At 44.8% G+C, this 26383-nt stretch overlaps 1 protein-coding gene across 1 annotated transcript in view; it reads left to right on the top strand.

The window, feature by feature from the left end:
• The window catches only part of GALNT18 (polypeptide N-acetylgalactosaminyltransferase 18), a 505691-nt gene that overhangs the window by 296917 nt on the left and 182391 nt on the right, over positions 1-26383 (top strand). Inside the window, exon 3 of the mRNA XM_073604079.1 lies at positions 20233-20399. Within this exon, the coding sequence (XP_073460180.1) occupies positions 20233-20399 (167 nt within the window). The remainder of the gene's footprint in view (positions 1-20232; positions 20400-26383) is intronic.

A 26383-nucleotide genomic window follows, 5' to 3' on the forward strand; every position in this document is an offset into this window, starting at 1 on the left:
TTTTTTTGGGGGGGGTGGGGAACTCAGCAGGGGGGAGGGGCCAAAGTGGCGGCGTGGGACCCCAGAAGAGGAGAATCGGAGATGCTCTGTGCAAATCCATTACACAAAGCAGGTAAGTATAACATTTTTGTTATTTTTAATGAAGAAAAAAAAAACTGACTTTAGTATCACTTTAACCACATGCCGTCCAGCCGTCGTTATTCTACTGCGGCAGGTCGGCTCTTTCCCCGCGAATCGCCGTAGGTGCACGTCGGCTTCTTTAAGAGCCATAACAGGACCCGATGCGCGTGGCCGGCGGCCACCATGATCGCAGGAAAGAGAGCTAGAACGGGGATCTGTCAATGTAAACAGACAGATCGCCATTTTAATCTAGTGATTAGGAACAGCGATCTCTCTCCTCCTCCAGTCAATCCCCCCCCCCCCCACAGTTAGAAACACCTCCCAGGGAACACCTTTAACCCCTTGATCGCCCCCTAGTGTTAACCCCTTCCCTGCCAGTGACATTTACACAGTAATCAGTACATTTTTATAGCACTGATTGCTGTATAAATGCCAATGGTCCCAAAAAAGTGTCCGATCTGTCCGCCGCAATATTGCAGTCCCGCATAAAATCTCAGATCGCCGCTATTACTAGTAAATATTAAAAAAAAAGGCCATAAAAGTGCCATAAATCTATTCCCTATTTTGTAGACGCTATAACTTTTGCGCATACCAATACAATATATGCTTATTGCGATATTTTTGGTAAATAAGCATATATTGTATTGGTTTGCGCAAAAGTTATAGCGTCTACAAAATAGGGAATAGATTTATGGCACTTTTATGGTCTTTTTTTTTTTTTTTTTTTACCAAAAATATGTAGAAGAATACATATTGGACTAAACTGATGAAGAAATTAGTTTTTTTTTTTACTTTTTTTTGGGGGGGATATTTATTATAGAAAAAAATTTTAAAAATAATGTTTTTTTTTTTTTTTTTTCTAAATTGCCGCTCTTTTTTTGTTTATAGCGCAAAAAATAAAAACCGCAGAGGTGATCAAATACCACCAGAAGAAAGCTCTATTTGTGGGGAAAAAAAGGACTTAGATTTTGTTTGGGTGCAACGTCATACGACCGCGCAATTGCCAGTTAAAGCGACGCAGTGCGGTATCGCCAAAAAAAAAGGCCTGGTCATTAAGGGGTGAAAATCTTCCGGTCTGTAAGCGTTGAAGGTAAAAAATGTTTAGGCTTTAGAACCATTTTAATAAAGACTTTGTGAGGAGAGGGAATGTCGGATTTGCTCTGGGGGGGGGGCTTTGTTGGGGTATTGCAGTGTTCATCGCTGGGAATGATGAATGTCTCTCCTCTTATTAATAAGGAGCAGGTGTTCCTCATTATTTGGGCTCAGCGGTGCAGTATACAGGTGTGTGCAGAGAGGAGATCGGGGGGAAGTCTGGATGACAGCGATGTCAAACCGTTCAGATCAGCAGCAATCAGTAATGAGCAGGATGGATGACTAGCGGCAGCGCAGGTGCCTGGCTCGTATCTATCCAGGCTGTCATGGCACTGCATGCCCTGCCAGCCTTAATGAAGTGGCAGAGGATTGTGGGAGAAAACCACGAGGGCCCGTTCAGACGTGTCAGTGTGTGTGCTCCCTGTCCATGGCACACTGGCTCTATGTGCAGGGCATTGTGGTGGCATTTATTGTGAATTGCTACGGTAGAGCCCGGCACCATGCAGATCACCCACCTGCTTTATGGGGTGCCACATTGTCATTGTGAATGGCCCGCCACTGCACCACAGCTAGTAAAAAACTTGCATGGCCCATTTTTTTTTTAAACGGGTAGGTATTGGTGTGGCACTGAGAGTTGGGACACTCAAGAGTGGTAATTGGGGGAGTGGAACAGCAGCCGTGTGTAGAAGCTCCCATTGGGTGCTATGGAAAAGCAGCCATGATGGACATGATGGTATAGACGTGGAGGGCAAGAAACAAGATCCTTAAAGGGTAACTCCACTTTTGTAGTGTAGCAAGATCCCAGGCCTCCTTTAGTCTAATGAGAACTGCCAGGGACAGCTGACATCCTTTTGTGTAGAGTGGGTTACAAGGCATAGTGGGTGTAATGCAAGATGGATTCATGGGTGCCAGACACTTCTTGAATGCAAAGAGATTTATTTCTCTTGAATGGAACTGTGGGAGAGAGGGTTAGGGCCAGGACACTCTTTAGTAGTTGCAATGTTAATTGGCAGACTCCGAGACTTCTACAGGTAGGCAGGGAAAGGCATCCAGCGGGACACCACATCTGAACGTGTGTAGGTGTGCTGTCTCCTATGGCAACAGTCCGATAACAGTTTCTAACACAAGCTGTAACGAACTCCTTTACTTCCTCTACAGTCACTTCTTGTAGATTCTCAGCCCACTGAGCTCCCGGTCTTTCTCGCTAGACTTGCCGGTTCACTGTCACTGAATCCCGTGAGCTCCTCCAATCAGGTTACTCAGTATCTTCCTCAAGCGTCACCCCCCCCCCCCCCCCCCCCCGGGTCCCTGGCTTGGCACCTGCTGAAGGTTCCAGATTCTTCACCGTCCCCGGTTGGTGAGAACATTGCTCCGGTACTTGCTTCAGCTACTTACGATGGTCCCTGGTAACAAGGTGGATGGTAATAAGGCTGGTCCTTTACTGGCGACAGCTTCCCCTCTACCTCCGACCACCACAGAACCGTCACCCCTCTTCCTCCGGCCGGCAGAACCGTCACTTCTGGTTGGACTGCAAGCCACAATCCCAACCCTACGCTGCTCTCTGGCTTGTGGATAGGCCCTCAGCCAGATGTCCCCGGGATAGGCTCACACTCCAGCCTAGCAGCACAACACACGTCCACCCAGACAGCCGTCCAGGCGGCACAGAACTCCGATCACCTGACTCCACCCGAATATATAGCCTCTCCCAGCACGCCAAGGGGTTTAAGAAAACTCTTGCCTATTGGCTGAGATACCCCATATACTCCTAATCTGTCCTTGCGTTGCCCTTGTCTTATCTAGTGTCCACCCAGATACCCGGCCACCGAGCGACAGAAGAGAGAAGTGCAGCAATTCCAGACTTGGGCCTCATTCGCACGAGGCGGATCCGCTCAGCTCCGTCCGCCGGCTCAGCAGGACATCTCTCCATTCATCTCCGCTGAGCCGGCGGATGACAGGTCCGTCTCTGCTCACTGAGCGGGGAGGGGCCTGTCAAAGCGCCGCCGATTCCGATGGAGGATGTCCGTTTTCATCAGATCTCATCCTCCAGGAAGGATGCGAACGTATCGTCATAAGTCTGATTTTATCCGATGTCAACAGACATGGTAACCGCTGACATCCGTCGCTCCATAGACCTGCATGGATCGCCCGTTCAGGTCCTTCTAAAAAACTGACAGGTGGACCTGAACGGTCCGTTCGTGTGAAAGGGGCCTTAGGGTGAAATCAAATGATCCCTCACAATTGGCTGGTGGTACTTGTAGTCTATTCATTTACAGGAGACTGTGAGTGAACGATGTGGCTGTGTGGGCAGAGCCCTGCATGTTTTGCAAATTGTGACTGCGGGTGCAGGGAGAGGATTCCCCGCCCACTGTCACGGGGAGGGGGGGGCAGGGGCGAAGGTGCAGATGCTGGAACATCCTCTGTGTTCCAAAGGTGAACTTATCCTCTAATACAGGGGTCTCCAAACTTTCTATACAAGGGGCAGGTTTATTGTGCTTCAGACTTTAGGGTGGCTGGGCTGTGACCATTGGGAGAAGAAAATGTGCTGGGATCAGTGGGAGTAAACAATGTCAGTGGGAAAATTGGTGCCCCATCATTTGTGTCGTTGGGAGGAATAGTGCCCCATCTTTGATATCAGTGGGAGGAATAGCACCCCATTGTTGGTGTCCCTGGGAGGAATAGTGCCCAATCCTTGGTGTCAGTGGGAGGAATAGTGCCCCATTGTTGGTGTCAGTAGGAGCAATAGTGCCCCATCGTTGGTGTCAGTAGGAGGAATAGTGCCCCATCGTTGGTGTCAGTAGGAGGAATAATGCCCCATCTTTGGTGTCAGTGGGAGTAATAGTGCCCCATCAGTGTCAGTGGGAGTAATAGTGCCCCATCGTTGGTGTCAGTGGGAGGAATAGTGCCTCATTGTTGGTGTCAGTGGGAGGAATAGTGCCCCATCGTTGGTGTCAGTGGGAGGAATAGTGCCCCATCATTGGTGTCAGTGGGAGGAATAGTGCCCCATCGTTGGTGTCAGTGGGAGGAATAGTGCCCCATCATTGGTGTCAGTGGGAGGAATAGTGCCCCATCGTTGGTGTCAGTGGGAGGAATAGTGCCCCATCATTGGTGTCAGTGGGAGGAATAGTGCCCCATCTTTAATGTCAGTGGGAGGAATAGTGCCCCGTCTTTGGTGTCATTGGGAGGAATAGTGCCCCATCGTTGGTGTCAGTGGGTCAGATGTGGAATTTCCTAATGTGAACGGGGTAATATATCTTGAAAGAGAATTAAAAAAAATAAATAAATAAAATAAAAATAAAAAAAAAATAAAAAGGTCACAGTTCCCCTTTAAGGCCGTCTCTGTTTTTCAGGAATGGGGCTTCCTTTGTTACTTTGTAGCAGAATATGGAACATTAGTGCTTTCTGTGAATACTTAGTAACCATGACGACGGACACCTCAGCTCCATTAGGCTTCACACTTTTAGCCGACCGTCTTCTCAAGGTTGTTTTTTTTCTTCTTCTCCAGTTTTTGAAAGTGAACAATACGATTGTTCCGTCTGGTACAGGAACGCCGCTAAAAGCCTCTCTTCCCCAGAGCGCGGCTCATCGCTCATCGCTCATCGCTCGCATCAACACTCGCCGCCGGGCGCCCCACTTGATTGGTACTTTGCGGCTGTAAATATTTGCGAGGGATATATTCATACAATGATGCAGGTTATAGCCCTCGTTACCCGGGCATTAGACAACTTCCAGGGTTTTATACCTTTTTTTTTTTTTTTCTTATTTAATTTTTTTATTTTTAAGTGTTATATAAGAAACTAATATTTTTTACAAATGTAAAAAAAAACAAACATATTCAGTAAATCTCTGCAATACACAGACATCTGTATGTTTATCCTGAAAAATGACTGAGAACCTTCAAGAAGTTGTTATTATTGTTATTATTGTTATTATTATTATTATTATTATTACAGGTACTTATAGCACTTCCGCCTAGCAACACTAAGGTTGTTGGTTCGAACCCCAACCGTGGCACCACCTACCTGGGGTTTGCAGGGTCTGATGTGAATGTACATTATATATGCAAAGCGCTACGTAAATTGACGGCGCTATATAAGTATCAGAAATAAATAAATACATATACACAGCTCTTTACAATTACCGTATACTCTTCATTCACATCAGTCCCTTGCCCTCAAGGAGCTTACAATCTAAGGTCCCTAACTCACATTCATACATACGAGACAAGGAACCAATAACCACTTGACTTCTGGAAGATTTTACCCTCTTTCATGACCAGGACATTTCTGTAATTTTCTTTCTTTTTTTTTTTTCACATTTTTTTTTTTTTTTTCACAAATAGAGCTTTCTTTTGGTGATGTTTGATAACCTCTGCATTTTTTTTTTTCTTTTTTGCGCTAAAATTAAAATTATGAAAAAAAATATATATTTTTTTTTACTTTCTGCTATTAAGCATATCCAATAAAAAAAAATGTAAAAATAAAATTTCTTCATAAATTTAGGCCAAAATGTATTCTGCTACATGTTTTTGATTAAAAAAAAAAAAATCTTAATAAGTGTATTGATTGGTTTACGTGAAAGTTATCGCGCCTACAAACTGTGGGATATGCAGTATACTGGAATTTTTATTTATTTATTTATTTATTTATTTTATTTTTTTTTTCAATTCTGTATTTATTTCAACAATTTTTATGCTTATAGACAAAAACAATTTTAGTTGCATGCGTATAAAAGAGTATATCTTAACACAAACAATTCTATTTTCAATGGAGATATATATATATGGCCATTATTTAAACAAGGAAGAAAAAAAAAAAAAAAGAGAAGAAAAAAAAAAAAGAGAAGAAAAAAAAAAAGAGGTATCCCCCCCCCCCCAATATATCCATTCTACCGTTGATGTAAATTTTTCCCCCCTTCGTGTCTCACTTATACACAGGTATGTTTTACCAGGGAAGGCGATAGTTTTTTTTTTTATACTAGCAATGGTGGTGATCACCGACTTTTATAGTAGGACTGTGATAGGGCAGTGAGAAATCTGACACTAACTGTCACTGACATCTCCAGTAATACTAATACAATGATCAGTGATAATACTATACACTGTCACTGTACTAATGATGCTGGCTGGGAAGGGGTTAACATTTAGGGGTGATCAAAGGGTTAACTGTGTGTTTTAACCAGTCTAATGTGTGTACTGAGTGCTGTTTTTACAAAGCTACATGACTTAACAGGGAGAAAAAAAAAAAAAAAAAAGCTAGGTCGCTGCTCCTCCGTAGAGAGATTCTCCTCGGCCAATCCAGCAGACCCTGGCCATTAATCATTGGCCGGGGCCTGCTCATCGGCTTGTGCTGTAGTGAATTACAGCACATTCAGGGTGGCCGTCTCGTGTGCGTGCGCCCCCTACTCAGGAATGACGGATCACATATATACAGTATCTCACAAAAGTAAGTACACCCCTCACATTTTTGTAAATCTTTTCTTCTATCTTTTCATGTGACAACACTGAAGAGATGACACTTTGCTACAATGTAAAGTAGTGAGTGTACAGCTTGTATAACAGTGTAAATTTGCTGTCCTCTCAAAATAACTCAACACACAGCCATTAATGTCTAAACCGCTGGCAACAAAAGTGAGTACACCCCTAAGTGAAAATGTCCAAATTGGGCCCAATTAGCTATTTTCCCTCTTCCCCGGGGTCATGTGACTCGTTAGTGTTACAAGGTCTCAGGTGTGAATGGGGAGCAGGTGTGTTACATTTGGTTTTATCGCTCTCACTCTCTCATACTGGTCACTGGAAGTTCAACATGGCACCTCATGGCAAAGAACTCTCTGAGGATCTGAAAAATAAGAATTGTTGCTCTACATAAAGATGGCCTAGGCTATAAGAAGATTGCCAAGACCCTGAAACTGAGCTGCAGCACGGTGGCCAAGACCAGACAGCGGTATAACAGGACAGGTTCCACTCAGAAGAGGCCTCGCCATGGTCCACCAAAGAAGTTGAGGTCACGTGCTCAGCGTCATATCCAGAGGTTGTCTTTGGGAAATAGATGTATGAGTGCTGCCAGCATTGCTGCAGAGGTTGAAGGGGTGGGGGGGTCAGCCTGTCAGTGCTCAGACCATACGCCGCACACTGCATCAAATTGGTCTGCATGGCTGTCGTCCCAGAAGGAAGTCTCTTCTAAAGATGATGCACAAGAAAGCCCGCAAACAGTTTCCTGAAGACAAGCAGACTAAGGACATGGATTACTGGAACCATGTCTTGTGGTCTGATGAGACCAAGATAAACTTATTTGGTTCAGATGGTGACAAGCGTGTGTGGGGGGGCAACCAGGTGAGGAGTACAAAGACAAGTGTGTCTTGTCTACAGTCAAGCATGGTGGTGGGAGTGTCCTGGTCTGGGGCTACATGAGTGCTGCCGGCACTGGGGAGCTACAGATCATTGAGGGAACCATGAATGCCAACATGTACTGTGACATACTGAAGCATTGCATGATCCCCTCCCTTCGGAGACTGGGCCGCAGGGCAGTATTCCAACATGATAACGACCCCAAACACACCTCCAAGATGACCACTGCCTTGCTAAAGAAGCTGAGGGTAAAGGTGATGGACTGGCCAAGCATATCTCCAGACCTAAACCCTATTGAGCATCTGTGGGACATCCTCAAACAGAAGGTGGAGGAGAGCAAGGTCTCTAACATCCACCAGCTCAGTGATGTCATCACGGAGGAGTGGAAGAGGACTCCAGTGACAACCTGTGAAGCTCTGGTGACCTCCATGCCCAAGAGGGTTAAGGCAGTGCTGGAAAATAATGGTGGCCACACAAAATATTGACACTTTGGGCCCAATTTGGACATTTTCACTTAGGGGTGTACTCACTTTTGTTGCCAGCGGTTTAGACATTAATGGCTGTGTGTTGAGTTATTTTGAGGGGACATCAAATTTACACTGTTCTACAAGCTGTACACTCACTACTTTACATTGTAGACAAGTGTCATTTCTTCAGTGTTGTCACATTAAAAGATGGAAAAATGTGAGGGGTGCACTCAGTTTTGTGAGATACTGTACACTATCTTGCCAAAAGTATTGGGACGCACATGAACTTTAATGGCATCCCAGTCTTACTCCATAGGGTTCAATATTTGCAGCTATAACAGCTTCAACTCTTCTGGGAAGGCCGTCCACAAGGTTTAGGAGTGTGTCTATGGGAATGTTTGACCATTCTTCCAGAAGCGCATTTGTACGGTCAGGCACTGATGTTGGATGAGAAGGCCTGGTTCGCAGTCTCTGCTCTAATTTATCCCAAAGGCGTTCTATCGGGTTGAGGTCAGGACTCTGTGCAGGCCAGTCATGTTCCTCCACCCCAAACTTGTGTCTTTATGGACCTTGCTTTGCGCACTGGTGTACAGTCATGTTGGAACAGGAAGGGGCCGTCCCCAAACGGTTCCCAAGAAAGTTGGAAGCATGAAATTGTCCAAAATGTCTTGGTATGCTGATGCCTTAAGAGTTCCTTTCACTGGAACAAAGGGGCCAAGCCCAACCCCTGAAAAACAACCCCACACCATAATCCCCCCTCCACCAAATGATTTGGACCAGTGCACAAAGCAAACTCCATAAAGATATGGATGAGCTAATTTGGGGTGGAGGAACTGGACTGGCCTGCACAGAGTCCTGACCTCAACCCGATAGAACACCTTTGGGATGAATTAGAGCAGAGACTGCAAGCCAGGCCTTCTCGTCCAACATCAGTGCCTGACCTCACAAATGCTCTTCTGGAAGAATGGTCAAACATTCCTATAGACACACTCCTAAACCTTGTGGACGGCCTTCCCAGAAGAGTTGAAGCTGTTATAGCTGCAAAGGGCGGGCCAACTCAATATTGAACCCTACGGACTAATGCTGGCCATACACTATACGAAAAATTGGCCGAAAAATCTTCATATAGACACTTCGTTCGTTTTTCGGCAAGTTAATGGGCACAAATCGATAATCGTTTGTGACGTTTTTGTGGGAAAAAAAAACGAACGGGAAGTTTGGAAAATTTCTGCCGAACGTACGATAAATTGCAAGGTTAATGTGTTTCCTGTCCGAACTGTCTGCACTAGGTATATGTAAAAAAACAAACAAAAAATTATTTATTCATGTCCACTGAACAATTTATCGGTCATTATATGATGGCACGATCGTTTGCGGTCACGGTCGAACGTTCGTTTTTCGAAAATGGGTTCGGACGATTTTCTGTATAGTGTATGGCCAGCATTAGACTGGGATGCCATTAAAGTTCATGTGGGTGTAAAGGCGGGCGTCCCAATACTTTTGGTAATATGGTGTATGTGTGATTTCCATGGTAATGCATGGAAGCGTAACGGCAGATACAGGGGAAATATCACTAGTATGAATGGGGCCTTCGCATTATCAGCCTGGAAGTGATGTTATTAGCAGCATCTCTGGGTAAGAAACTCTGCAACAGGATCACCAAGAACAAAAACAAATGAAACCATTCATGTGCGTGAAAAAGACAGGCGTCCCAATACTTTTGACAATATAGTATATATCTGTGATCCAATGCAGCGAGGCCGCACTGTAGCAATAAAGCTACATGTGGCGGCCTGAAAGTAGTCAATGTCTCCCCAAGGGCGGGTAGCAGACATGCATCTGTCATGGGACAAAACGCACTACAAGCACGACAAAACGCACACTGAAAAAAAACACCCGACGTCCTGGGCCTGAAAAGGTTCTGGAGTTAGTTTTTGCCATATGTCCTGCACTCACTTGAATGGGGCTGCCCTAGGCCTGACACATGTTAACGCAAAAAAAAAAAAACGTGCGCAGGAACTTGAGTTCCCACTATGCTCAGGTGTGAATGCATCCTATTGCTTCCTTCGAGGGCCTGCCTGACACCCTCTGAAAAGTAACCCACATCAGATCACTTTTCAGAGGGGGTGGCAATGGCTGGCGTACATGTGAACGAGCCCTTACAGAGATACAGCAAATAAAATAGCTTGCCTCCTCCTCTTTTTTTTTTTTTTTTTAAAAAAAAGCAAACAGCCGATCGTCTTTGTTGATATTCATAATGTAACGCCGTCCCGAAAAAATCCACGTTTCAGCTTCATGACAGATTGACACGATTGGGCTGTGTGTGCCGAGATGATTAAGAGGTTTAACAAGCCGTGCCGCGCCGCACACTCGCACAACGCCGCTCGCAGCAGAACAATAGACGGAAGGAGAGCAAAAAAAAAATCGCGGAGTTGGACAGGACTTGGCGGCTCAGATTGAGGGAGATGAGTAAATTCATAAATATTAATAGGAGGGAGAGATGAGGAACAACAAACTGGCGCAGCAATCAGACATTTGTCTTCTAGAAGGGTTCCAGGCTGTGATCTGTGCTGAAAGAGAGAAGAGAGAAGAGAGAAGAGAGCGCTCACTACAGAACGTCTAATAACACTCAGCACAGCCTGACAGCAAGGCTTAAAGCTCAACTCCGCACACAGCTAACTCTCTTTTATGTATATTCCTCAGTAGCCACACAGGATATAAATCCACCCTGTGTTCACCAAACAGCCTTTGCAAATCCGCATGTTATCTTGTAAAAGTAGCTATGACATCACTGTGCTGGACATTGCCTATGCAGAGGGCAGAGCTGTGGGAGGGGCCCAGCAGGGCTCCACCCATTACAATAAAAGTACAGGAGGGGGGTATAGAGTTAGCGCTGCATTGTGGCTAATAACCTCTAGTTTTCTGGGAAGACTTTCCAATAGATTTAGAGGATGTCTGGGGGGAGTTGGTGCCCGTTTTTGAGGTCAGGTGCTGATGTTGGATGAGAAGACCTTTGCAATTCCCAGTCATTCTAAAAGTGCTAGGAGGGTAAGGTTTAACATTCATCCCCCCTCTCCCGGGGATAGTCCCTAAGAATCCGGTGTCCCCGGGATCCCGACTCTGTCACTCACAGCAAGATCGTGGCTTGTGCATCGTCCCCAGGAACTGGGTAGTGTTAAACTTTGCACTGCGTAGGCTGCCACTCGTCACACCGAACAAGCGTCAGTTCAAAAATGGCACCGCTAGAGTGCCGTGCATGGCGATTCATGCTGCCAATCACAAACCACTGTAATCATGCCTTTTTTATATTGACGATTGCTCAGCGTGATAAATTGGAACCTGCGCACTGCAACGTTCAAACCGCACTACCCGGCTCCCGGGGACAATGCTGGACCTTGGGGATGACTGACACACAAGCTGCAATCTGGGAGAAACTTGCTTCACCTGACCCCTGAACTCTTACACCTGACCCCCCTGTGTTACCTAATCCTGACCCCTGAACTCTATGCATTACTTCTTCCTGACCTCTATGCATTATGCCATCCTGACCCCTTAACCCTATGTGTTACTTAATCCTGACCCCTGAACTCTCTGCATTACGCCATCATGACCCCTTAACTATTTGCACTACTTCCTTCTGACCCCTGAACTCTCTGCATTACTAAATCCTGACCCCAGAACTCTCTGCGTTACCTAATCCTGAACTCTCTGCGTTACCTAATCCTGACCCCTGAACTCTCTGCGTTACCTAATCCTGACCCCTGAACTCTCTGCGTTACCTAATCCTGACCCCTGAACTCCCTGCATTACCTAATCCTGACCCCTGAACTCTCTGCATTACCTAATTCTGACCCCTGAACTCTGCGTTACCTAATCCTGACCCCTGAACTCTGCGTTACCTAATCCTGACCCCTGAACTCTGCGTTACCAAATCCTGATCCCTGAACTCTCTGCGTTACTTCACTCTGACCCCTGAACTTTTGGCATTACACCATCCTGAACTCTCTGCGTTACCTAATCCTGACCCCTGAACTCTCTGCATTACCTAATCCTGACCCCTTAACTCTCTGCGTTATAACTGACCGCTGAACTCCCTGACCCCTGATATTTCTGCTTTACCTAATCCTGACCCCTGAACTATGTGTGTTACTTACGCCTTGTCCCTGAACTCAGTGCGGTACTTACTCCTGACCCCTGAAGTGTGTGTGTTACATACTCCTGACTTGAGATCTAAATTTTGAAGCCACTGGAAAATAAAAACGTTTTTTTTTTCCGTTTTTTTTTCTGGGAAAAAATTGGAAACTTTTGGAAAACAAAGCAAAACTCAGTGTCAAGTAGTTTTACCAATTAGAAGTCCTTTGGTTACACTGGGAAGGTGAAATGTATATACCGGTAAAAGTATTATGGTTGACATAAAAGCACAGCTTATTCAGTAAATAAATGAAACTTGCTTTTTAACATTTTATTTTTTATTACAAATGGAATAACAAGGACTGTAAATGTTAGGAACATTTCACCTATACATGGGAACAGGTAACCCCTCCCCCCCTTCCATCCCCCTCATAATAATTTAAAAGCTTCCTGCCAATATGCATAGACCATGCTGATCCAGAAGCTTGTTATTGCTCTATGAAGAGCTTGACAAACATTCGCCTGATTTTTAGGTGTCATTTTCTCTATAAAAGAAGGGATTTTTTTGGGAGGTCGTGGTTTGTAACACATCCTTACTTGAAGATGCTGCTGGTGAAGAAACACTTTGTGGTGATCCAGAAGCAGCAGAACGAGTGTTTCTGGAATGAGAACTCTGGAGAGAAAAGCTCCTCTCACTCATTCTGGTCCTCATCTATTAATTCCATAAATTATTTTTAATGTCTATAGGGCACCTCTGAGATGCCAGGATGTGTTTTGCTATCCTTTGTAGCATTTGGAAAAGAATATTTCTTCTCATAATATTTGCAAATTGCAGCTTTGCTCTCAGCAGAAATCGCAGACTCTAGATGTTGGCCTCACCATTTTATTGAGAGGAGGAAAAGAAAAAACTATTTACTGAGGAGACTGTAGGGAAACAGTGTGCTGTGACGGTGGAGAACATTATTAGGAATCATTTAAAGGTTAAAAAGATAAACTAATTTGTTATATAATTTACCCTCTTACCTGTCAATTAAGGCCTGAGAGGACAGAAACTATCATCTACTGTATTCCAACAGATCACTCAACTGTAGGAGGGACAAGATGGAGTACACAGGCAAACTAAACTGGAGCCTTTCGCCTGCAGTGCCCCCTAGTGGCAGAAATTAATATTTCTCTTGTTTGAGAACTGCATTGAGAAGTAGAGTGTTACTTGAACTGTATTCCAGGATTTGCTTGTCTTCAGCTGAGAGAACTTGCAATAATTTAAGACTTTACATAAAGTTTTAGATATCTTTCCGTAAAGTGATTGTAAACCCTCGTATTTTTTTTTTTTAAATAACAAACATGTTATACTTGCCTCCACTGTGCAGTTCGTTTTGCACAGAGTGGCCCCGATCCACCTGTTCTAGGGTCCCCCGGCGGCGCTATCAGTTCTTTGCCGCATCGGTAAACCCCTAGGAGAAGCGCTCTGCCTGGGGGATTATCCTGCGGGCGCGCTCCCAAGTCCAGCATTTGCGTCCATAGACACAGAATGCCGGACTCGGCCCCAGCGCCAGCGTCATTGGATTTGATTGACAGCAGTGGGAGCCAATGGCTGCGCTGCTATCAATCTATCCAATCAAGAGCCGCGACAACGGGCAGAGAGGAATAGCGCGTCTCCGCCGAGGAGAAGAAGGGGGTCAGGTGAGTAAAACGGGGGGGCTGGGGGGCCAGGCAGTGTCAAAAGTTTTTTCACCTTAATGCATAGGATGCATTAAGGTGAAAAAACACAAGGGTTTACAACCCCTTTAAGGTCTTTATGTTATATAGTTGGAACACCATGTCATAGATATATTACTTATCATTGTAAAAGAACATATTCCATACTTCTTTTTTTCCCCCAAACTATTTTGGAAAAAACAGTTTTTCCATTTTTTTCCAGGCCTTCCCATCTCTACTCCTGACCCCTGAACTTTGTGTGTTATGTACTCCTAGGGTGGATTTGATTTAAATCATGATTTTTAACCACTTAAGCCCCGGACCATTTGGCTGCCCAAAGACCAGAGCACTTTTTGCGATTCGGCACTGCGTCACTTTAACTGACAATTGCGCGGTCGTGCGTCGAGGCTCCCAAACAAAATTGACGTCCTTTTTTTCCCCCACAAATCGAGCTTTCTTTTGGTGGTATTTGATCACTTCTGCGGTTTTTATTTTTTGCGCTATAAGCAAGAAATAGCGACAATTTTGAAAAAAAAAGCATTATTTTTTACTTTTTGCTATAAAGAATATCCCCCCAAAAATATATAAAAAAAAAAACATTTTTTTTCCCACAGTTTAGGCTGATACGTATTCCTCTACATATCTTTGGTAAAAAAAAAAATCGCAATAAGCGTTTATTGATTGGTTTGCGCAAAAGTTATAGCGTCTACAAAATAGGGGATAGTTTTATGGCATTTTTATTAATGATTTTTTTTTTTTACTAGTAATGGCGGTGATCACCGATTTTTATCGTGACTGTGACATGGCGGACAAATCGGACACTTTTGCAAAATAGGGGATAGTTTTATGGCATTTTTATTAATGTTTTTTTTTTTTTTTTTTACTAGTAACGGCGGTGATCACCGATTTTTATCGTGACTGCGACATGGCGGACAGATCGGACACTTTTGGCGCTATTTTGGGACCATTCACATTTATACAGCGATAAGTGCGATTAAAAATGCATTGATTACTGTGTAAATGGCAGTGAGGGGGTTAACCACCAGGGGGCAGTGAAGGGGTTACGTTTTTCCTAGGGAGTGATTCTAACTGTGGGGAGGATGGGCTGTGTGTGACACGACACTGATCACCGCTCCTGATCACAGGGAGCTATGATCAGTGTCAGTGTCATTAGGCAGAACGGGGAAATGCTTATTTACATTAGCATCTCCCCGTTCTTCCTCTCCATGAGACGATCGAGTCCGCGGGTCCCGCGATCATACTCGAAGAGCTCGCGGCGGGCGCGTGCGCTCGCAAACCGCTTCTCAAAGGGCAACATACAGGTACGTTAACATGCCTGTACGTACCCTTCTGCCGACGTATATCTGCGTGAGCCGATCAGCAAGCGGTTAAAGAGCAACTGTCATCTCTGTCCCGCAGCAGCTCCTCCTCTGACCCGCTGTTGACTCAGCGACAGTCCGATTCACTTTAATGGGACGGCTGGTGATGCGGCAGTGACACAACAAGGTGAGGGACGTGGCGGCAGCAGCTGAGTGGACGCCCGCTAACAGGCGCTGCCATGATGGATCTGAAATGGCAGGTGCTCTTAAAATGTAAGGACTTATTCTTGCTGGTAGTTAGGAAACCATCATTTTGTTTGCAAATATTAAAGATTCTATTTAGAATAATAAGCTGTCAGATTAATAAAACATTGATATCAGAACCAACTCAGTCATACAGTTTGTAGTGTACATAGATTTGCAAAACAATGGGATAAAGGAATATTCCTGAAGTTTTATTTCATGGTTACTGTGAAATTGTGTGAATGCGTCAGTGCAGTGCATGTTATCTCAGCTTGCAGAGCTTGGATTCATAAAATCTAAAAAAATCGCTTTAAAATCAAAAAGATCTGATTTTTTTTTTTTTCATTTAAAAAAAAAAAAATCATTGATTTATATCCACCCTGCGTTCTACTGACCCCAGAACCCTGTGTGTTACGTACTACTGACCCCAGAACTATCTGCTTTACACTCTCTTGACTAATAATGGTTTTATTTACCCATACCCTTTTATGCCCCTCCTACTGTGCAAATTGGCCACACCTACAATTGATAGTGGCACATTACACAAGCCTCATCATTCCCCTTCTCATGGTGCCCAGGGTAGTTTATCTGTATAAAACCTACCTCTTGTTCCAAAAGTCTGTGACTGTCAGTTTCAGGCTGTGGTTAAAAAAAAAAAAAGCGAATGTGATTTTGTAGGTGTGTCTACAAATGGAGGTGTGGTTTTGTAGGTGTGGTCAGTAGGGTGTCCCCGGATTCAGTTTTGAAATTCTGATAACTGGATACTGTTGAGGTCAGGAAGGGAGCGTTCACGTGCTTTTGCCCATATGCATTATGTATACAGTAAAAAAAACAAAGATGGCTGCTGCTCTGTAGATAAATAAATACAAATTATACATGGAAACAAGATTTTAAAAAAGTTAAACAGATCAATGACATAAAAAAAAAAAAAAAAATGTAATTGATAGCATTTTTATAGCATTTTTCATTTGCAGTGCCCAGCAATGCCATTGTTTTTTAATCAGACAAATGTGAACTATTGCAAATTAATATTTCATGGTTGGTACTTGCAGCCAGCAAGCATCGAACTGTAGCCAAGAGGTCTAGCTGGAAACTTGCATAGCAGCTGCTCCGTGAAACAGAACTAAATAGCAGGGAGAACACATCACAGAGGAAGGCCTCGTTCACACAGGCGGGCTAAAGCGCACACCCATGTGTCTGGCGACTCGGCCATGCAGCCCATCTTTCTTCATTCTCCTTATTGTTCATCTTGAAATGGCCACACCACATGTTTTCAGGGAGTCCTGTATTTCACCTGAAGTTATTTGTGGGTTTTTCTTTGCATCCCAAACAATTTTCCTGACAGTTGTGGCTGAAATTTTAGTTGGTCTACCTGACCGTGGTTTGGTTTCAACAGAACCCCTCATTTTCCACTTCTCAATTAGAGTTTGAACACTGCTGATTGGCATTCTCAATTCCTTGGATATTGAAATAAAATCTGGAATTGCAAAAGGTTTTAAACTAAATATCATCCAAGGGTGGTTACGGATTCCCCCTATTTATTCCATATATGTATTCATTTGTCTATTGCTATAGTTAGCTAGTCTATTAAAACTCTGATAGTTACTGTTGATATCACAATAATATAGGTTAGCTATGAAAACAAGCACACTGCTTAATAAAATAACGTCTTATTTATTTCCCAGGAAAATAGGAAAACGCTAACATGAAAATACTAAAGAAAGATATTACAAAGCATAGAACAACAGAACATATAATACAAGAGCATCAAAGATAATTACCGCACAGTCTCCTCGGCTGGGCTCAAAATGGTAGAGAGAGAGCTCTGCGGCTCAGAGAGCCACCAGGCACGAGCCAAGAGCGAAAAGGGTAGAGCGGGAGCTCTCTTACTCATTCAGCCCTTTTCTACTTCAATTATACACCATCCAGACCCAACCCCATTGCCATCCCATCTAGACTTTTGACGAATCACAGTACTTATGGGGCAGTCCTCCTCAATATATTATATTACTGTCCTTCCTGCTGTATTGGCCTCTAGGGGCAGCATTTTATACACACACACTAATTACAAGCAAACAGATCACAGGTGAGGATGGTTACCTTTTAATAGCCATTCAAACCCCTTTGTGGCAACTTGTGTGCATGTTATCAGGCCAGAATCACCAGGGTATGTAAACTTTTGATTAGGGTCATCTGGGTAGTTTCTGTTGTGATTATCATCTAAAAAGAGTAAACACAGTTAATTGATAATAAATGGCTTCAGCCAAACACTAACCATGAAAAGTTTTTGTTATCATTCATATTCTCTGAAAAATGGCCAAGAAATCATAAATTCTGCCAGGGTATGTAAACTTATGAGCACAACTGTATACCCCTTCATCTCTCCCAGCAGAAATCAAACTGCCTGGTTTTGTCCATTATACACCTCACCCCAGGCATGTACTGGCCATTGGGACTACAGGGAGTTTCCCGGTGGGCCGATGGCTCAGTGGGCCGATTTCAGTGACAGTGGACCGCTGCCTCCCTCCGGTCCTCTGTCCCCCCCCCCCCGCAGTGCTCACCTCCTCTCCCTTGCTAGTTATGCAGCGCGCCTGAATACAGACATGATGCTCAGGAGTCAACACTGAGAAACTCATCATACGATCTGGAAGGAGGGCGGCCTCACTTTCCTGCCTCATCTTGTCCCATTGGGGGGGGGGGGGCGCCAAACTGATTCTTTGCCCCAGGTGAAATAATGTCTAGCTTCCCCACTGGTACTGCCTATAAGAGAAATAATGTAGAACGGCTAATGGCTAGTGTGGGGGGGGGGGGGGGGGCTTGGGTGGCAAGCCGTCATGGGAGAGACCTGTCAAAGTGGGCCAGTCTGGATGAAGTCCAGGGCCAAATTTTTGTCCCAGTCCAGCCCTGCCTCACCCGGCAAAGATAGCACTGCTTTTGTAAGGTATATACACCCTTCTTCCTCTCACAGCAAAGATCAGTCTGTCTTGTTTTATGGGTTATACATCCTTCCTTCTCTCTTAGCATACATTTCACTGTTAGTTTTTGTCAGTTGTACACAGGCTGCCTACAAGCACGCAGAGATTACAAGGCTTTCTTAGCAAGAAGTAACGTGGATACATTTCATATTTAACATTTGTAAAATTTAATTCATTTCTGAACCTATGTGGGTCCATCCATAGGGGTCCAGACAACTGCAAATTCTTATCACAAGCCCACACAATTATTAATGCTTTATAGGACCCAAACAATACTCACTCCCAAGTAGTGGGAGTAAAGGCAGAACCCCCCCCCCCCCCCCCACCTAGAGTTGCCACCTCAACACTTTAAACCCGAACACATATTGATTACACAGGTTCTGTGGATGATTAAGGGTGGTAATTAACCACTTCAGCCCCGGAAGATTTTACCCCCTTCCCGGCCAGAGCACTTTTTGCGATTCGGCACTGCGTCGCTTTAACTGATTGCGCGGTTATGCAATGTTGCACCCAAACAAAGTTGACGTCCTTTTTTTCCCCACAAATAGAGCTTTCTTTTGGTGGTATTTGATCACCTCTGCGTTTTTTATTTTTTGCGCCAAAAAAAAAAAAGAGCGACAATTTTGAAAAAAAAAAGCAATATTTTTAACTTTTTGCTATAATAAATATTCCCCAAAAATATATAAAAAAAATTATTTCTTTCTCCGTTTAGGCCGATATATATTCTTCTACATATTTTTGGTAAAAAAAAAAAAAAAAATCGCAATAAGCGCATATTGATTGGTTTGCGCAAAAGTTAAAGCGTCTACAAAATAGGGGATAGTTTTATGGCATTTTCATTATTATTATTTTTTTTTTATTAGTAATGGCGGCGATCTGTGATATTTAGCATGACTGCGACATTATGGCGGACACATCGGACACTCTTGACACTATTTTGGGACCATTGTCATTTATACAGCAATCAGCGCTATAAAAATGCACTGTGTAAATGACACTGTCAGGGAAGGGGTTAAACACTAGGGGGGCGATCAAGGGGTTAAGTGTGTCCTAGAGAGTGATTCTAACTGTGGGAGGGGGGGGGGAATGGGCTTCCACTGACATGACAGCGATCACTGCTCCCGATGACAGGGGCCAGTAGAACTCTGTCATGTCACTAGGCAGAACAGGGAAATGCCTTGTTTACATAGGCATCTCCCCGTTCTGCAGCTCCGTGACACGATCGCCGGGACACCGGCGGACAATCGGGTCTCTCGGGCATGGTCACACTGTACGCCGCGGGCGCACCCCCAATTAAAAGGGACGTACAGGTATGCCCATTTGCCCACCGCTGCCATTGTGCCGACGTATATCGGCGTGCAGCGGTCGGCAAGTGGTTAAACTCACTTGGTGCCTTAGCTACACTAAATTAGACTCAGATTCTGTGTAATTCATATGTGTTCGGGTTTAAAGGGATGATGTGGCCACCCTACCCCACTTCCTATAACCCCTACCATTGCCCTGTACCCTATTGCCATCTTATTCTCTCTCCCTCCATTGTCCTTTCTTTAACACATCCCTGGCCAATTTACTATCATATGAATATATAAATAAAGATTTGACTGTACATTGAAGGAAGAGGAAAACACAAGGATCCTTTAAAATGGTCAAATGTACAAATACTTAATTCATAAGGTTTTTTTTTTGTGCATTCCAATTTTTGAATGCTGATGAAACTTTTCCTTGCTGAACTCCTGATACAAATTGATAATGTGTAACAATGTGTAAATTCTACACAAATGAGGAAAATGGCTTAAAAGAAGAAAAGCTTTTCGTTGAGGTATCTTGTCCTTTTTGTTTTGCAGATGTAAAAACCTCTCGTACCCGGAACATCTGCCCCAGGTCAGCATCGTCTTCATATTTGTCAATGAGGCTCTCTCCGTCATTCTCAGGTCCATCCACTCCGCCATTGACCGGACACCCCACGAGCTTCTGAAAGAGATCATCCTGGTGGACGATAACAGTAACAATGGTGAGTAGAAATTCGCTTTCAGCCAGAGAACATTTAATGTAGACATGCCTCTATGACTCCAATTTTTTTTAAGTGTAGGTAAAGATTAACGTGAACCCATCAAGACAAAAAAAAAAATAAAATAAGTACAGGAAATCATGGGAAATCTCTCCAATGGTGACACAAATGCACATGTTTAGTAGAGGGAGGAAAGTTTAGAGCAACAGAAAAACGGAAAATTGTATACTTACCTTCCGTAATTTTCCTTTCCTGACGCATCCCATGGCAGCACACACAATGGGTTGTGACTCCGCCTCCACAACCTGATAGGACTGGTTAGCTATAAGTTTTGAAGAGGAGCCCACCGCTGCATTCTTAGTAACTATCACCTTAGAAGGGTGGGATTCCGTGTGCTGCCATGGGATGCGTCAGGAAAGGAAAATTACGGAAGGTAAGTATACAATTTTCCGTTTTCCTGACGCATCATGGCAGCACACACAATGGGAAATAACTCGCTACATGGGTGGGTGCTTTTAGAGCATTTTATTTACTCAGGTACAAGGTATAGAGGAGTTAGATTGAATGATTGATCTTCCGAACTCAACAGTGGTTAATTGAGCCGGATCTATTTTGTAGTGTGACATGAACGTGTTTTTAGAAGACCAAGTTGCTGCCTTGCAAATAGTTTCCGCTGACACTCTGCAGTACGCTGCCCAGGAGGTGGCCACTGCTCTGGTCGAGTGGGCTTTTAGATCATCCGGAATTGGAAGCGATTGTATACTGTACGTCCTCTTAATGATTTTAATCGTTCTGATGGTCTGAGGACAACTCTATCCGGGTAGAGAACTAGATGTGGTTCTTTAATTAATAGAGCGTGCATCTCCGAGACTCGTTTGGCAGACGTTATTGCGATCAGAAATGATAATTTGAGCGTCAGATCCCATAAGGATACTGATTGCAGGGGAAGAAATGGTTTTTTTGATAGAGCTTCTAACACGGTGGACAAATTCCAGGTTGGAAAGACTGGTTTTCTGGGCGGCCTTATCTTCATGCATGCCTTCAAGAACTGAACTATGAGCGGGTCTAGGGCCCATCTAGTTCCCATCATTGCGGACAGTGCCGAGACTTGTACTTTAAGAGTGCTCGCACCCAGGCCCTTTTCCAGGCCTAGCTGCAAGAATTCCAGGATATTATAGACTGAAGGAGATAACGGATCCCAAGAATGTTGCTGGGCAAATGCGGTAAATCTTTCCCAGATCCTGCTGTACGTGCCATTTGTTGATCTTTTTCTGGCCTGTTGCAGTGTGGCCACTACTCTGAGTGAGCATCCCTTATCCAGCAGCCTTTCCCTTTCAACCTCCATGCCGTTAGGTGTAAGCGTTCTGGTGCCGGGTGCAGGAATCGACCCTGAGAGAGTAACTCCGGACTCAACGGGAGCGGAAGCGGCTCTTCTGTGTTCAATTGTAACATAGTCGCGAACCAAGGCCTCCTTGGCCAGAAGGGCAGTACTGCTATGACCGTGGATGTCGAGTTCCTCAGCCTGGCCAGAAATCTGGCTATTAGGGGAATTGGAGGAAAAATGTATCCCAGGTGGAATTCCCATGGGTGGTGAAGGCAATCGATCCCTGCTGCTGTCGGATAATTGTTCCTCGCTAAGAATTGAATACACTTGTTGTTCTCTGGGGTTGCTGCTAGATCTATGTCGGGCATCCCCCATTTGTGGGTGATGAGAGCAAAGGCTTGGGAACTGAGAGACCACTCGTTGTTCGATACAAACTTCCTGCTCAGGTCGTCCGCTAGTTGGTTTTGTATACCCGGAACATAAATCGCCTTCAGATCCGTCAGGTAGATCTGAGCCCACTCGAGTATGGGACGCACTTCCTCCATGAGCGTCTTGCTCCTGGTACCTCCTTGTCTGTGGATGTAATTTACCGCTACTGTATTGTCTATACGTAAGAGAACACTTTTCCCTTCTAGGTATGGTCCGAATGCTAGAATAGCCTGCCAGGCGGCTCTGAGTTCCAGGACATTGGAGACTATGCCGTGTGGGCGGAAAGACCAACGTCCCTGTGCTCCGTGATGTTGGTAGTGTGCTCCCCATCCTTGAAGACTGGCATCCGTCGTGACCACTTCTGGTAGTGGAGGAACTATGGGACGACAGCATGATAGGTTGCTGACCCGTGTCCACCACCATGCCGATCTCTTTACTGCTTGGCTGATGATTATTCTCTGCTTCATTGAGGACCCGTCCCATTGAGACAGGAATGCGTTTTGAAAGACCCTTGAGTTCCACTGGGACCACTGGATCATTAGGAAGGTCGAGGACATGGAGCCCAGGATGCTCAGACACATTCTGGCAGGAAGATGTTCTGCCGCCAAAAGGTTCTTTATTTTGTGAATCAATGGGCCTATCTTCTCTTGAGGCAATCCGACCGTATTGGAACTGGTGTCCAATTCTGCGCCTAAGAAGACCATTCTTTGCGTTGGAACCAGACTGCTCTTTCCCCAATTTATTACCCAACCGAACTGTTGAAGTGTAGAAATTAGAACTGCTCGATGTTGGAGGGCAACTTGTTGGCTGTCGGCCAGGAGGATGATGTCGTCGAGATAGTGCAATACCCTTAGACCTTTTTCTCTTAGGAGAGCTATGATCGGGAGTAAGACCTTTGTAAAGGTCCTGGGAGCCGTCGATATGCCAAATGGAAGGCTTTGGAACTGGAAATGCTGATGACCTATTGCAAAGCGTAGGTATTTCTGAAAGGTTTGGTGCACCGGAATATGTAGATAGGCGTCGGACAAATCGACCGAGAGCATCCAGTCCTTTGTCCCTATTGCTAGTAATATGGACTGGAGGCTCTCCATTTTGAAGGATTCGACTGAAATTGTTTCGTTTAGGTCTTTCAAGTCTAGCACTGGCCTCAAATCTCCCGTCTTTTTTGCTACTAAAAAAAGCGGAGAGTAGAATCCTAAACCTCTCTGTTCCTGAGGAACCTCTATGATTGCTTGTTTCTGCGATAGTTCTTGAATATAACTGGTCAGAATCTTTCGTTTTGGTAGAGAAGATGGTGTTCTGGTCAGTCTGAAGTGGTCTTTTGGAGGTTTGTGTTTGAATGACCATCTGTGACCCTCCTGGATGGTGAAAATCGCCCAGGCATCTCCTATTTGATTTTCCCAAGTCTGAGTAAACCGCCTCAACCTCGCTCCTACTATCGCGGGCTGGGCGTGCACGCCATCAAAATGACTTCTGCTGCTCTCCTGAATTGGGGACTTTAGGTTTTTGCACCCTCACAAAGGACGACTGGGGATTTCGCCAATTTCGCTTGAATTCCCTTCCTGGTTTGTAAGATCTTGCCTCTCGGTATCTTTCTGGCAACTGGCGTCTAAACGGTGAATTTCTTTGTTTGGGCCTTCTATCGGAAGGGATGAGGCCAGACTTTCCTCCAGTAACTTTTGAAATCGCTGTGTCTAGTTTAGGGCCGAATAAGTTGGTGCCGTCGTAGGGAATCCTACACCAGGTCGACTTAGAAGTCGCATCTGCGACCCATGGTTTTAACCAGAGTGCTCTCCTTGACATTACTGAAGCCAACATCGCCCTTGCTGAAGATCTTATGATATCCACGGCCGCTTCAGCCACGAAGTCTCCTGCTAGGCTAAGTTCTTGCATAGCTGATATGATTTTTTCCTGATCCGCTGCCTCTAGCAACAATTTCTCAATGTTGGCTGCCCAAAAGGTAATCGCTCTGCCGACCGCTGCCAGAGTGATCGCTGGTCTGCATGCTCCTCCTGCTGCTGAATAGGCTTTCTTAAGATCGAGGTCTATTTTACGATCCATTACATCCTTAAAGGTAACGGCATCCTCGATCGGGAGAGTTACATGTCGCGCCAAACGCATTAGTGAGGAATCTACTACAGGAGCTGAAATTAGAGGGTTCACCATTGGTTCCCTTAATGGGTAGAGTTTTGCTATCCTGTTGTTCAGACTGGTTTTTTTATCTGGTTTCTGCCACTCATCCTTTATTAGCTCTTCTAGCTCTTCAATAAAAGGAAAGGTTTCAGGGTCTTTTTTCAGGTTAGGAAAATACTTTCTTAATTTGCGTGGTGCCTCTTTCTCCTCTTCCCAACCGATTGCCTCTTTTACAGATTTTGCGAAGGGGTCTATAAGCGCAAAATCAAACGAAGTGGGTATTAGAATTTCTTCCTCTTCTGGGGAGTCTTCCTGAAGAGTATGGGAGGCTGATGGGGAGAGATCTTGCGGCGTATAAGAGGTTGAGGCCATTGAAGCCTGTCTGATGGATTCGTGGGCTGCCACTTGCATGATAGACTCTTTCACAGATTCTTTTATTATATTGGATGCTTCCCTTGCATCCGCTTCTTTTTCACGGGTTGCTTCATCCAAACAGACTTGGCAGACTAGCTTAGCGGGTAGTGCTACTGCTCCGCAAACCCAGCAGGCGTTTGCCGCAGGATGGGTGCGATGGTCATTGCGAGCTTGGCGGGATGAAGTCTCATCTCTATGGTGGTGGGATGAGGTTCTTGACCGACTCCGTCTGGACTGAGAATGTTTTGAAGGTGATCGGTCCTTGCGTTTGGAGTGCGTTGATCTTGATGATCTGCCAGAGCTATCAAATAATATAGCATTAGTGGCAAGGCTCTCTTTTACTCCTCTTCACTACTTACCTAATGTCTGTCCCCCCTTACCTTGTAGCCCGTGGATGGTCTGCTGGAGCAGCGGCCTCCATAAAAAGGAGATAGAGTGTATTCTGAAAGGAAAAAAGTTTGTATGTGTGTTTGTTTTTTTTTTTTTTTTTAAAAAGGCAGGAGGTGCCCAGAGAATAGAAATGCAGAGTTTTAGCAGAGAGGATGAGAGTTCCAGACTTACCAGTGTCAGGGATCAGAAAAATAAACACAAGGCAGCACTGTGGTGATGTTCTGGGGCTCACAGAGGCAAAATGACAGATTTCTTTCGTTTTTAAATATACCGCCGTCGCGGTGGCTCTGACGTCACGACCGCGCATGCGCAGTGGCCATTTGCGGTGTCCGGCGCCATCTTGGAATCTGGCGTGCCCTAACGCCGCCTATGTCAGATCCTGTGCGCCCTGGAGCCCGTGCTATGCATAGCTATGCATAGTAGGAAGACGCTGTGGGACTACAGCGCCCAGCACACCTGGAGCCCCCCTTACACAGATGTGTATAAAGAAATACAGCATGTCAGGAGAGGGCAGAGAAGGAAAGAAAGCTAGTACCTGGAGGCCGCTGCAGATGTCACCAAAAACCTCCTTAAGGTTTGTAAGGCACAGGTGGATTGTTTTGTTTCTAACCCCTGAGACCACCAGAGTGGGGTTCCCTTGCATAAAGCTCTTTTAGAGACTGTACAGCAGGGCTTCCAACTAGGAGAGGCTTGAACCTAGCTGGGGCGAAGCGGTAAGGGGTTCTTCAGCTTTTACCGGTCCAACCATCTAGGTGAGGAAAAAAAGGAGAATGCAGCGGTGGGCTCCTCTTCAAAACTTATAGCTAACCAGTCCTATCAGGTTGTGGAGGCGGAGTCACAACCCATTGTGTGTGCTGCCATGATGCGTCAGGAAATATTTTTATTGCTGTCCTGATGATAACCACATCCTCCATTTCTTGTACGGGTATCACAGAGACATGTAGATACATAAGAGAATTTTTTGCTAATTGGAATTTGTCAGAAACCATGAAATCAGGCCGAGACAGAAGTACAGTTAAATCACACTTGTTTAATAATAAAAGTAAAAAGAACAAATGTAGTCAAAACATAGCCAAAGTTCAGTAACCGGAACGGATAGTCAGCCAAGCCAGAAGTCAGGGATCAATGTAGTGGAACAGCAAGCAGGATCTGGGGCCAGAAGGGATGTCAGCAAAGCAAGTCTTGAACAGGATCACAGGAGATAATTTCTGTGATGTTGACCAAGGCGAAGGCAGAGATCCTCTGGACTGGACAGCTTAAGTAGGCAGGACTGACGAGCAGGATATCATCAACAAGT

This window comes from Aquarana catesbeiana, linkage group LG11 (genome assembly GCF_042186555.1).
Source record: "Aquarana catesbeiana isolate 2022-GZ linkage group LG11, ASM4218655v1, whole genome shotgun sequence".
NCBI classification, from domain to species: domain Eukaryota; kingdom Metazoa; phylum Chordata; class Amphibia; order Anura; family Ranidae; genus Aquarana; species Aquarana catesbeiana.